The sequence below is a fragment of the Oncorhynchus gorbuscha genome, linkage group LG07, assembly GCF_021184085.1.
Source record: "Oncorhynchus gorbuscha isolate QuinsamMale2020 ecotype Even-year linkage group LG07, OgorEven_v1.0, whole genome shotgun sequence".
In the NCBI taxonomy this organism is placed as follows: Eukaryota; Metazoa; Chordata; class Actinopteri; order Salmoniformes; family Salmonidae; genus Oncorhynchus; species Oncorhynchus gorbuscha.
This window is the reverse complement of record NC_060179.1, coordinates 64,133,280-64,145,330: the sequence shown is the minus strand read 5'-3', so window position 1 is coordinate 64,145,330 and position 12,051 is coordinate 64,133,280. Positions and strand designations below refer to the sequence as shown.

The 12,051-nt window shown below is 45.1% G+C and overlaps 1 protein-coding gene across 1 annotated transcript in view; it reads right to left on the bottom strand.

Annotated features, from left to right (window-relative positions):
* Positions 1 to 12,051, bottom strand: part of LOC124039031 — a 37,455-nt gene that overhangs the window by 12,341 nt on the left and 13,063 nt on the right. The window contains exons 2-4 of the mRNA XM_046354914.1: positions 10,404 to 10,540; positions 2,046 to 2,186; positions 1,389 to 1,632 (exon numbers count right to left, since the gene is read on the bottom strand). Coding sequence (XP_046210870.1) covers positions 1,389 to 1,632; positions 2,046 to 2,186; positions 10,404 to 10,540 — 522 coding nt within the window. The remainder of the gene's footprint in view (positions 1 to 1,388; positions 1,633 to 2,045; positions 2,187 to 10,403; positions 10,541 to 12,051) is intronic.

Sequence of the window (12,051 nt, the reverse complement as noted above, 5' to 3'; positions counted from 1 at the left end):
TTGGGGTCATTGTACATTTGGAAGACCCATTTGCGACCAAGCTTTAACTTCCAGACTGATGTCTTGGGATGTTGCTTCAATATATCAACATCATTTTCCATCCTCATGATGTCATCTATTTTGTGAAGTGCACCATTCTCTCCTCCAGCAAAGCACCCCCACAACATGGTGCTTCACGATTTGGATGGTGTTCTTTGGCTTGCAAGCCTCCCCCTTTTTCCTCCAAACATAACAATGCTCATTATTCTATTTTTGTTTCATTAGACAAGAGAAGATTTCTCCATAAAGTACGATCTTTGTCCCCATGTGCAGTTGCAAACAGTCGTCTGGCTTTTTCATGGTGGTTTCGGAGCAGTGGCTTCTTCCCTGCTGAGTGGCCTTTCACGTTATGTCGATATGGGACTTGTACCTGTTTCCTCCAGCATCTTCGCAAGGTCCTTTGCTGTTGTTCTGGGATTGATTTGCACTTTTCTCACCAAATTACGTTCATCTCCAGGAGACAGAACGCATCTCCTACCTGAGCGGTATGATGGCTGCGTGGTCCTATGGTGTTTATACTTGCGTACTATTGTTTTTTACAGCTGAACGTGGTACCTTCAGGTGTCGGGAAATTACTCCCAATAATGAACCAGACTTGTGGAGGTCTACATGTGGAGGTCTTGGCTGATTTCTTTTGATTTTCCCATGATGTCAAGCAAAGAGGCACTGAGTTTGAATGTAGGCCTTGAAATACATCCACAGGTACACCCCCGATTGAGTCAAATGATGTCAATTAGCCTATCGGAAGCTTCTAAAGCAATGACATCATTTTCAGGAATTTTCCAAGCTGTTTAAAGGCACAGTCAACTTAGTGTATGTGAACTTCTGACCCACTGGAATTGTGATACAGTGAATTATAAGTGAAATAATCTTTCTGTAAACAATTGTTGAAAAAACTAATTGTCATGCACAAAGTAGATGTAACGCTCGTCGTCGGTGGAAGGAAGAGTGGACCAAAGCACAGCATGGAAAGTGTTCATGATATTTATTTTCAAGAAACGCTCAAACAAAAATAACATTTTCAAAAACGAAAGCGAACAGTTCCGTCAGGCACAGACACTAAACAGAAAAAACACCCCACAAAACCAAAACGGAAAATCAAAACTTATATGATCCCCAATCAGAGACAACGATAGACAGCTGCCTCTGATTGGGAACCACACTCAACAAAACAACAAAGAAATAGAAAACATAGATTTTCTCACCCGAGTCACAAAACCAAACATAGAGAATAAATAAAGATCTCTAAGGTCAGGGCGTGACAGTATCCCCCCCCCCCCCCCCACCCAAAGTTGCGGACTCCAGCCGCAAACCTGAACTTATAGGGGAGGGTCCGGGTGGGCATCTACTCTCGGTGGGGGGCTCCGGTCGGGGCTCCGGTGCGGGACGCAGACCCCACTCGGCTTTAGGCTCCCCCCACTTCGGTGGTGCCTCCAGTGCTGGGATCGTCGACTGGACATCCGGGCCGTAGATCGTCGCTGCAAGCTCTTGACCGGGGACCATCGCTGGAGGCTCCAGACCGGGGACCGTCGCTGTAGGCTCCGGACCGGGGACAGTCGTTGCAGGCTCCGGACCGGAGAACGTCGCTGGAGGCTCCGGACAGGGGACCATCGCTGGAGGCTTCGTACAATGGATCATCACTACAGGCTCCGGGCCATGGATCATCACTGGAGGCTTCGTGCCATGGATCATCACTACAGGCTCCAGGCCATGGATTATCACAGGAGGCTTCGTGCCATGGATCATCACTACAGGCTCCGGGTCATGGATCATCACTGGAGGCTTCGGGCCATGGATCATCACTACAGGCTCTGGGCCGTGGATTATCACTGGAGGCTCCAGGCCATGGATTATCACTAGAGGCTTCGTAAGTGGAGCCGGAACAGGTCTCACCGGACTGAGGAGATGTACTGGAAGCCTGTTGCGTGAAGCTACCACAGGGCTTACCAGGCTGGGGAGACATACTGGAGGTCTGGTACGTGGAACCGGAACAGGTCTCACCAGACTGGGGAGATGCACTGGAAGCCTGGTGCGTGGAGCAGGCACCAGATACACTGGGCCTTGGAGGTGCACTTGAGGTCTCGAGCATAGAGCTGGTACAACCCGTCCTGGCCGGATGCCCACTTCCGCCCGGCAAATGCGGGGTGCTGGGACAGAGCGCACCAGCCTGTGAATGCTCACTGGAGACACTGTGCGCATCACCGCATAACACGTTGCCTGACCAGTCACATGTTCCCCCACTGTAAGCACGGGGAGTTGGCTCAGGTCTAAACCCTACCTCCGCCAATATCCTCGTGCCACCCCCCCCCCCCCCTACATTTTTTGGGGGGCTGCCTCTCGTGCTTCTGTTGTTGAGCTAACTCTTCGTATAGTCGTCGTTCCGCTCGTTCCGCTCTCGCTGCCTCCATCTGCTCCCTTGGACGCCGACAGTCCCCCGGCCCATGTCCAGGGTCCTTCTCCCTCCAGAATGTCCTCCCATGTCCAGTCCTCCTGGCCACGCTGCTTGGTCCTTCTTTGGTGGGGTGTTCTGTAACGCTCGTCGTCGGTGGAAGGAAGAGTGGACCAAAGCGCAGCGTGGAAAGTGTTCATGATATTTATTTTCAAGAACACTCAGCAAAACAACAAAGAAATAGAAATCATAGATTTTCCCACCCGAGTCACACCCTGACCTAACCAAACATAGAGAATAAATAAGGATCTTTAAGGTCAGAGCGGGACAGTAGATGTCCTAACCGACATGCCAAAACTATAGTGTGTTAACAAGAAATGTGTTGAGTGGTTGAAAAACTAGTTTTAATGACTCCAACTTAAGTTTATGTAAACTTCCGACTTCATAGGGCTTTCTCCTATAGAGCTCCATTTTTATGGAACGGTCTGCCTACCCATGTCAGAGACGCAAACTCAGTCTCAACCTTTAAGTCTTTACTGAAGACTCATCTCTTCAGTGGGTCATATGATTGAGTGTAGTCTGGCCCAGGAGTGGGAAGGTGAACGGAAAGGCTCTGGAGCAACGAACCGCCCTTGCTGTCTCTGCCTGGCCGGTTCCCCTTTTTCCACTGGGATTCTCTGCCTCTAACCCTGTTATGGGGGCTGAGTCACTGGCTTGCTGGGGCTCTCTCGTGCCGTCCCTGGGGGGGGGATGCGTCACCTGGGTGGGTTGATTCACTGTTGTGGTCGGCCTGTCTGGGTTCCCCCCCCCCACCCCTTGGGTTGTACCGTGTCGGAGATCTTTGTGGGCTATACTCGGCCTTGTCTCAGGATGGTAAGTTGGTGGTTGAAGATTTCCCTCTAGTGGTGTGGGGGCTGTGCTTTGGCAAAGTGGGTGGGGTTATATCCTTCCTGTTTGGCCCTGTCCGGGGGTGTCCTCGGATGGGGCCACAGTGTCTCCTGACCCCTCCTGTCTCAGCCTCCAGTATTTATGCTGCAGTAGTTTATGTGTCGGGGGGCTAGGGTCAGTTTGTTTATCTGGAGTACTTCTCCTGTCCTATTCGGTGTCCTGTGTAAATCTAAGTGTGCGTTCTCTAATTCTCTCCTTCTCTCTTTCTTTCTCTCTCTCGGAGGACCTGAGCCCTAGAACCATGCCCCAGGACTACCTGACATGATGACTCCTTGCTGTCCCCAGTCCACCTGGCCATGCTGCTGCTCCAGTTTCAACTGGCCTGGGCCCTAGGACCATGTCCCAGGACTACCTGACATGAGGACTCCTTGCTGTCCCCAGTCCACCTGGCCATGCTCCTGCTCCAGTTTCAACTGTTCTGCCTTACTATTATTCAACCATGCTGGTCATTTATGAACATTTGAACATCTTGGCCACGTTCTGTTATAATCTCCACCTGGCACAGCCAGAAGAGGACTGGCCACCCCACATATGCTCTCTCTAATTCTCTCTTTCTTTCTCTCTCTCGGAGGACCTGAGCCCTAGGACCGTGCCCCAGGACTACCTGACATGATGGCTCCTTGCTGTCCCCAGTCCATCTGACTGTGCTGCTGCTCCAGTTTCAACTGTTCTGCCTTATTATTATTTGACCATGCTGGTCATTTATGAACATTTGAACATCTTGGTCATGTTCTGTTATAATCTCTACCCGGCACAGCCAGAAGAGGACTGGCCACCCCACATAGCCCGGTTCCTCTCTAGGTTTCTTCCTAGGTTTTGGCCTTTCTAGGGAGTTTTTCCTAGCCACCGTGCTTTTACACCTGCATTGTTTGCTGTTTGGGGTTTTAGGCTGGGTTTCTGTACAGCACTTTGAGATATCAGCTGATGTACGAAGGGCTATATAAATAAATTTGATTTGATTTGATTTGATTTGATCTGTATGTACTGTATGTATTTTTTTGCAGGTGTGACAGCAGAGCACTTGTAGTGAGTGAAGGGAGACAGAGACAGAAAGAGAGAGAGAAACAGAGAGGGAAGCAGAGAGAGAGTGACAGATGGGCCTCCAGCTCTGTGCTTCACGCGCACGCACGCGCACACACACACACACACACACACACACACACACACACACACACACACACACACACACACACACACACACACACACGCACGCACGCACGCACGCACACGCACAAACACACACACACACACACACACACACAAACGTACAGGCCTCTCTTGAGGGATAATAGTCCCTTCCCTCTCACGGAGGTGAGACCCAAGGGGACTCCCGAGGGGAGGTGACCAGGTCGCCCTGCATGGTTTGTGTGGAGAGAGGAGAGGGCAACTGACGGTAGAGAAGGGCAGCCTTACAACACAAGTGGGTCTGTTAACCTTCGCTGTCATTCAAGCGAAGGTCCATCTCTTTATTTATTTCCATAAGAACGAGATAGATAGACTACCCTACTCCCTCTAAAAAATGTCATACAAATAGAAAAGGACAACATTATTCTCACATTTGTGAAGACCTACCTCAATAGGGTGATGCCTGTGTTAATAAACCTCTGCTTCATCCTAAGAATATTATATATTGTAATATCAGTATTACATTCAAACTTCCACCAAAAAACTGGGAAAGAGAGAAAATGACAAAGGGGGCATCTGGTTCTGTGCATTGTGGAGTCATTTACAAAGCTGGCACGTTGTTTTACACAAACACAAACACACACACACAGCCTCCAGGAGGGTAGTCTCTGTGCTGTGTATAGCCAAAATGTGTAGCTGGGTCAAAGGGAGGGAATATTACAGGGCTGTTTGTGCCTCTCCTCCCCTCCCACAAGGCATTTAATCTATGGAGCTGTCAGCCCTGTGGAGAGGCGACCGCTTGGCTGCTGGCCCGAGGAGGCAGCAAATGTACTGGTACCTTCTACACACATCTACACAGATGCAGACACACACACACACATACATACACGACACACACAAACTTCCATGCTCTGGAAAAGCTCCCAGCTTTGGAGGAAGGAGATGGTAATCGGTCTTCCCACTCGCCTCCCCTGGTCACAGATTAAGGAACAGCACCCAGCCAGAGCCATATTGGGATAGATGTGGGCCAGGCTGAAAGTATGCAGAGATTTAAACCATGAAATACACCACAAACAGCCTGAACAGATTAAATGGACACAGAAGGAGAGAGAGAAGGAGATAAAGAAACCGTAGAGAGAGAATGTGTGTGTGCATGCGTGCATGGGGCGTGTGTGTTCAGTCTATCACGTAGAGTTGTTTTTTTCTTTCTGTGAACTGCATAGCTACAGTAGGTAAATATCTCAGTGGACTGCGGCGAATTCGTTGTGACCATAGCAACATTGTTTTCATTCCCTTCACGCTATGTTGGTGCTCTGATCACAGTGGAAAGTGGGTTAGTTACATCTTGATTATAAATGCATATTATGCAGGATGTAAATATTGCAAAAATCATTGTTTAAAATTAATTGTATTATTTTGCAGCTGGGAATAAGCACCTAGAGCTCTAACAGGACCATGCAGCTTATTTACTGAATATAAACACAACTCACATGTGTTGTATTTATGCCATTGCCATTTGACTTCACACAGCTGTTGGTCTACTGTCATTGGCTACTGCAGCATTACCCAGAAACCCCCTCTCCAACAGCTTCTAATTCCAACCCTGGCATCCCCCTCACAGTTTGCTCAAAGTAAAATCATTCCAATTAAGTAAACGACATGCCATGAGTCAGGAAAGTGGGCCAAAGCCGGGATGGTGACAGCTCAACAGCCAACATTGTACTATCCAGGTGGAAATTATGAGGCCCAGTCTATCGCTGAGTCCAAATAAAAAGCTTGCTGCGTTACAGTGGGAGAAAGATGCAAGCTCTGCAGTAAATCTGGGCTGGTTTGGTTCTTGGCCACCACTGTGATCAATACCCTTAGGAGAGACATTGTGCATGGTTAATATAGTTTCTATTCAGATGGATGATGGGGAGATTGTTCCTCTGTTATCCCTCTCTCTCTCTCTCTCTCTCTCTCTCTCTCTCTCTCTCTCTCTCTCTCTCTCTCTCTCTCTCTCTCTCTCTCTCTCTCTCTCTCTCTCTCTCTCTCTCTCTCTCTCTCTCTCTCTCTCTCTCTCTCTCTCTCTCTCTCTCTCTCTCAGTCTCTCTCTCTCAGTCTCTCTCTCTCTCTGTCACTCTCTTTTGGTCTAGGACCAAAAGGCTTCTCAACAGCTTTAACCCCCAAGCCATAAGACTCCTGACCAAGTAATCAAATGGCTACCTGATCTATTTGCATTGCCCCCCCCCAACCCCTCTTTTACACTGCTACTCTCTGTTTATCATATATGCACAGTCACTTTAACTATACATTCATGTACATACTACCTCAATTAGCCCGACTAACCGATGCCCCCGCACCTTGACTACCCAGACTATCTGCAATGTGTCCCGCCACCCGCCACCCACCACCCGCCAACCCCTCTCTTACTCTACTGCTACTCTCTGTTTATCATATATACAAGTCACTTTAACTATACCTACATGTACATACTACCTCAATTAGCCAGACTAACCGGTGCCTGTATATAGCCTCGCTACTGTATATAGCCTCGCTACTGTTACTTTTTACTGTTGTTTTTATTTCTTTACTTATCTATTGTTCACCTAATACCTATTTTTTACTTAAAAATTGCACTGTTAGTTAGTGTCACCTTCTGACCTTAGTTTTTTGTTTTGTCTTTGTTTTAGTATGGTCAGGGCGTGAGTTGGGTGGGTTGTCTATGTTCGTTTTTCTATGATTTGCTATTTCTGTGTTTGGCCTGGTATGTTTCTCAATCAGAGGCAGCTGTCAATCGTTGTCCCTGATAGAGAACCATATTTAGGGAGCCTGTTTTCTATTGTGTTTGGTGGGTGATTGTTTTCTGTTGTGTTTCTACACCAGCCAGAACTGTTTTCGGCCGTTCTCGTTGATATTTTTGTTATTTCCGTGTTCATTGAATAAATATGGACACATACCACGCTGCACCTTGGTCCTCCTCTTCTTCCACCACCAACGGCCATTACAGTTAGGGCCTGTAGGTAAGCACTTCACTGTAAGGTCTACAATACACCAAACAGTCTGCCTGGATTTCCACCTGTTACGTTACCGGGCAGCCATTTTGGTTTTGTATAGTTAACCATTGGTGTCATCATTCACGTTGATTCTGGCCATGAAAATTACATTTTGTCAAAGTTGGAATTCCGAGTTGGATGACCATTCAAAAATATTTTCTCAGTCGGAGCTTGTTTTCTTTAGAATTCCCAGTTGTCTTGAACGCACTGAAGTCGGAAGTCAGTTCCCAGTTCCGAGTTTCCAATTGTTTTGAATGCGGCAATAATCCCAAACCATATACTACTAGCAATACAAACGGATTGTCATAGCTAGCCACCATGCATTACTCTGCAGGTAACTAAAGGTAACCAACTAGGTTCAATGTTAGCTAGCTAGCTAACATTAGGCTTTAACTAGAAATGCAAATTTTAGCTAGCTGGCTAAAAGTACCCTTTAACTTGCAAATGTATAATATCTGAAAATAAAGCTAACTAGACTCTCTTACATGGATGAACGCTTCTCCTTCTAAATCACGGATATCATGGTTGCCCTTAGTTTGAATATGTAACAGTTAGTTTGAAAATGTAAAACAGGTGTTTTATACAACTCCCCTTTTGTCAAATCAAATGCCAGCATCTCCTTAGCTATCATACTCCTTCCTCCGGGCATTCCACTGATTTCAAAACTCTGTCAACTTCCTCCATGACAATAACACTGTTGATCGTTGTTTCAGAACACTCTCAAATGTCTGGTTCAATGAAAATGTTTTTACCTAACTCAGGGATTTCCTCATCGTCTGATAAATGTTCATAGTCAGAGACAGTCAACATGGCACAATTGTCCTCCAGAAAGTGGAGAGCATTAGCAATACCTTTGCAGTTCTTCATGATATCTTGAAAAACAAATACGGTATAAAGGATTACCTACACATATGGAGCAGCTCATGTTATAGACCGAAGCATGCTACATGGCAGACCAATCCTAACTCATCTCTCAGCATTTCCAGCCTATCCATTCTCTCAGCCAATTATGCCTAGCAGGAAGGTTCCTGGCTTTTTCCGTGGACAAACCAACTAGGCTCGTAATTTAAAAATATTATTTGTATTTACAGATGGCATACTAGTTTTTTATTAAGGCACATAAAAGTTCACATGTTCAAGAAGGCAATTCTCCAACAAATTATGTTTAAGGTCAAATGCCTCTCCTGTGAAGTAGTGACTTGCGACAGATGCCTAGTTTCTTGAAACGAGTCACATTTGTTGGCCAAATTTTCTTGTGATTTTCATTCGCTGTTTCTGATAATGCCTGAAACATTCTGAACACATTGCACAAATTATTTCAGATTGTACTGTACAGTAAGTAGATTTAAATATAAGTTCAAATAAGGACACTCGTGGTTATGTGATTATCAAATGTGCATAACATGACTGAAGGAAAGGACATTGTATAACAGTATGTGTTGGAGAGTGCTTTGAAAGTTGGTGTCCCTTCCACGGATGGTTGAGCTAACGTAGACTAATGCGACAAGAATATTTCCCAGGACATACTGTAGACATATCTGATATTGGCAGAAAGCTTAAACTCATATTAATCTAACTGCGCCTTCCAGTTTACAGTAGATATGACAGTGAAAGAATACCATGCTACTGTTTGAGGAGAGTACACCATTTTGAACATGAAAAGTTATTAATAAACCAAGTAGGACAATTTGGGCAATCCTGATGCAAAATCTGGAACAGAAATGCAATGGTTCATTGGTTCAGTCTATAAATTTGCACATACACTGCTGCCATCCAGTGGCCAATATATAAATTGCACTTGGGCTAGAATAATACATTATGGCCTTTCTTTTGCATTTCATAGATGCTGGTACAAAAAAAAATTAAAAATAACATTGTTTTCTTTGTATTATCTTTCACTAGATCTATTATGTTGTATTCTACTACATTCCTTTCACATTTCCACAAACTTCAAAGTGCTTCCTTTCAAATGGTACCAAGAATATGCATATGCTTGTTTCAGGGCCTGAGCTACAGGCAGATAGATTTGGGTATGTTATTTTAGGTGAAAAATTGAAAAAAAAAGGGGCAGATCCTTAAGCGGATTTAGGGAATAGAGTATCTTTTGAGACACATACGTTATAAGGATGTCCACACTTCTCATTAGCATGGAAACTACTTTGACACCTGTAGAGCCACGACAGCACCAAACGAGACTCATAAACAAAAGGAGGGAGGATGACAGTGAGAGAGAACAAGAGGCTGAAGGGGAAATAAGGAAAGAGAGGTGTGTGCGAGAGGCATGTGTGAGAGAGAAAGAATGAGAGAGGAAGCGAACGAGCGAGTGAGCGAGGAAGAGAGAGAGTAGAGAGAGAGTAAGTAAGACAGGTGGCGGAGGGAGACATGGGGAAAGAGAGAACTAACAAGAAAGACATGTCTTGGGTGACAATGGCTACATCCCAAATATCACCTTATTTCCTACATTGCGCACTACTTCTGACCAGGATCCATAGGGCTCTGGTCAAAAGTAGTGCACTATATGGGGAATAGGGTAACATTTGGGATGTAGACAATGTTTTATTGATGATATTCAGAGCCATGGCTGTGCATTCATTACACATCACACCATTGTCTTGGCACGGCACTGCTCAGCCCATCTCAGGTGGAGTGTGTGTGCGTTTGTGTGTGTGTCGGGGGTATCAGCCGTGCGTTGGCAGATGGAAAATAATGAATCGTGAAGAAAGAAGGATAGAGAGAAGGAAGCAAACAAGGAGAGATGAGTCTCATGCAGTCATCCCCTCCCTCCCTCCATTCCCTCCATCTTATCCCCCAAGCTAATGATTATGGAGTCTGCCAACTCACTGATACACGGGAGATTCTATTAACACCTTAGGCTGCTGTAGCTCCACCGTAACACCACTGCCTGTCTTCTTCTCTGGCCCCCCTGGGGACTCATGGCTGCCTGGGACCCCATGGAAAACCACCAGAGACAGGGAGGCATCCATAGGAGACTTCTCAGAGCTATCTGCTCACACACACATAAATACACACAACTTACTTTAACTTGACTGTGAGAGACTCATCACACATGGACATGCCTTTTATCCAAAGCAACTGACAGTCAAGCATGTATCCATTTTACATATTGGTGGCCCCGGGATTCAAACCCACAATTCTGGTGTTGCAAGCGCCATGCTGTATCAACTGAGCCATACAGGTCCACAGCAACTGTCACCAGCAGCGTTGGGACACAGGTAATAGAGGACACCGTCAAAAGACTGGCCAATAGGAGCACAGGAGACCAGCATTCACAATGACACACTCTATGGTCGGTTTTTGTAGTTTAGTTTCTCAATCATTAAGAAGCTGTATGAGTGCAGAACAGATGAGAGATGTCTGCTGTTCATGTAAATGGTGAGAGCAGGCTAGGATGGTTATAGCATGTTATAGTGGTATACGTCGGAGGTTTACAGTGCCTTCAGAAAGTATTCATACCCCTTGACTTGTTCCAAATTGTGTTGTGTTACAGCCTGAATTCAAATTGGATTAAATATATTTTTGTCTCACCCATCTACACACAATAACCCATAATGACAAAGTGAAAACATGTTTTTAGAAATGTGTGCAAATTTATTGAAAATTAAATAGAGAAATATTAAATTTACATAAATATTCCCATTGTTGAGTCAATACATGTTAGAATCCTCTTTGGCAACGATTATAGCTTTGAGTCTTTCTGGGTAAATCTCGAAGGAGCTTGGCACACCTAGATTGTACAATATTTGCACATTATTCTTTTTACAATTAATCAAGCTCTGTCAAGTTCATTGTTGATCATTGCTAGACAGACATTTTCCAGTAAATTTTCCAGTAAAAAGTGTAACTAGTCCATTTAGGAACATTCAATGTCGTCTTGGACAGCAACTCCAGTGTATATGGCTTTGTGTTTTAGGTTATTGTCCTGCTGAAAGGTGAATTTGTCTCCCAGTGTCTGTTGGAAAGCAGACTGAATCAGGGTTTCCTCTAGGATTTAGCCTGTGCCCAGCTCTATTCCGTTCCTTTTTATATTTAAAGAACTGTATTGTCCTTGCCGATGGCAAGCGTACCCATAACATGATTATTATTTTTATTTTTACAAGCTTCCTTCTTTCATCTAGGTTAGTTGTGGAGTAACTACAATTGTGTTGATCCATCCTCAGTTATCTCCTATCACATTAAACTCCATTAAACTAAACATTAAACATTAAACTCTGTATCTGTTTTAAAGCCACCATTGGCCTCATGGTAAAAATCCCTTCCTCTCCGTTAACTGAGGTAGTAAGGACGCCTGTGTCTTTGTAGTTACTGAGAGTATTGACGCACCATACAAAGTGTAGTTAAACACTTCATCATGCTCAAAGGGATATTCAACGTCTACTTTTTTTTCTACCAATAGGTGTACTTGTTTGTGAAGCACTGGAAAACCTCCCTGGTCTTTGTGGTTAAATCTGTGTTTGAAATTCATTGCTCGACTGAGGGACCTTACAGATAATTGTA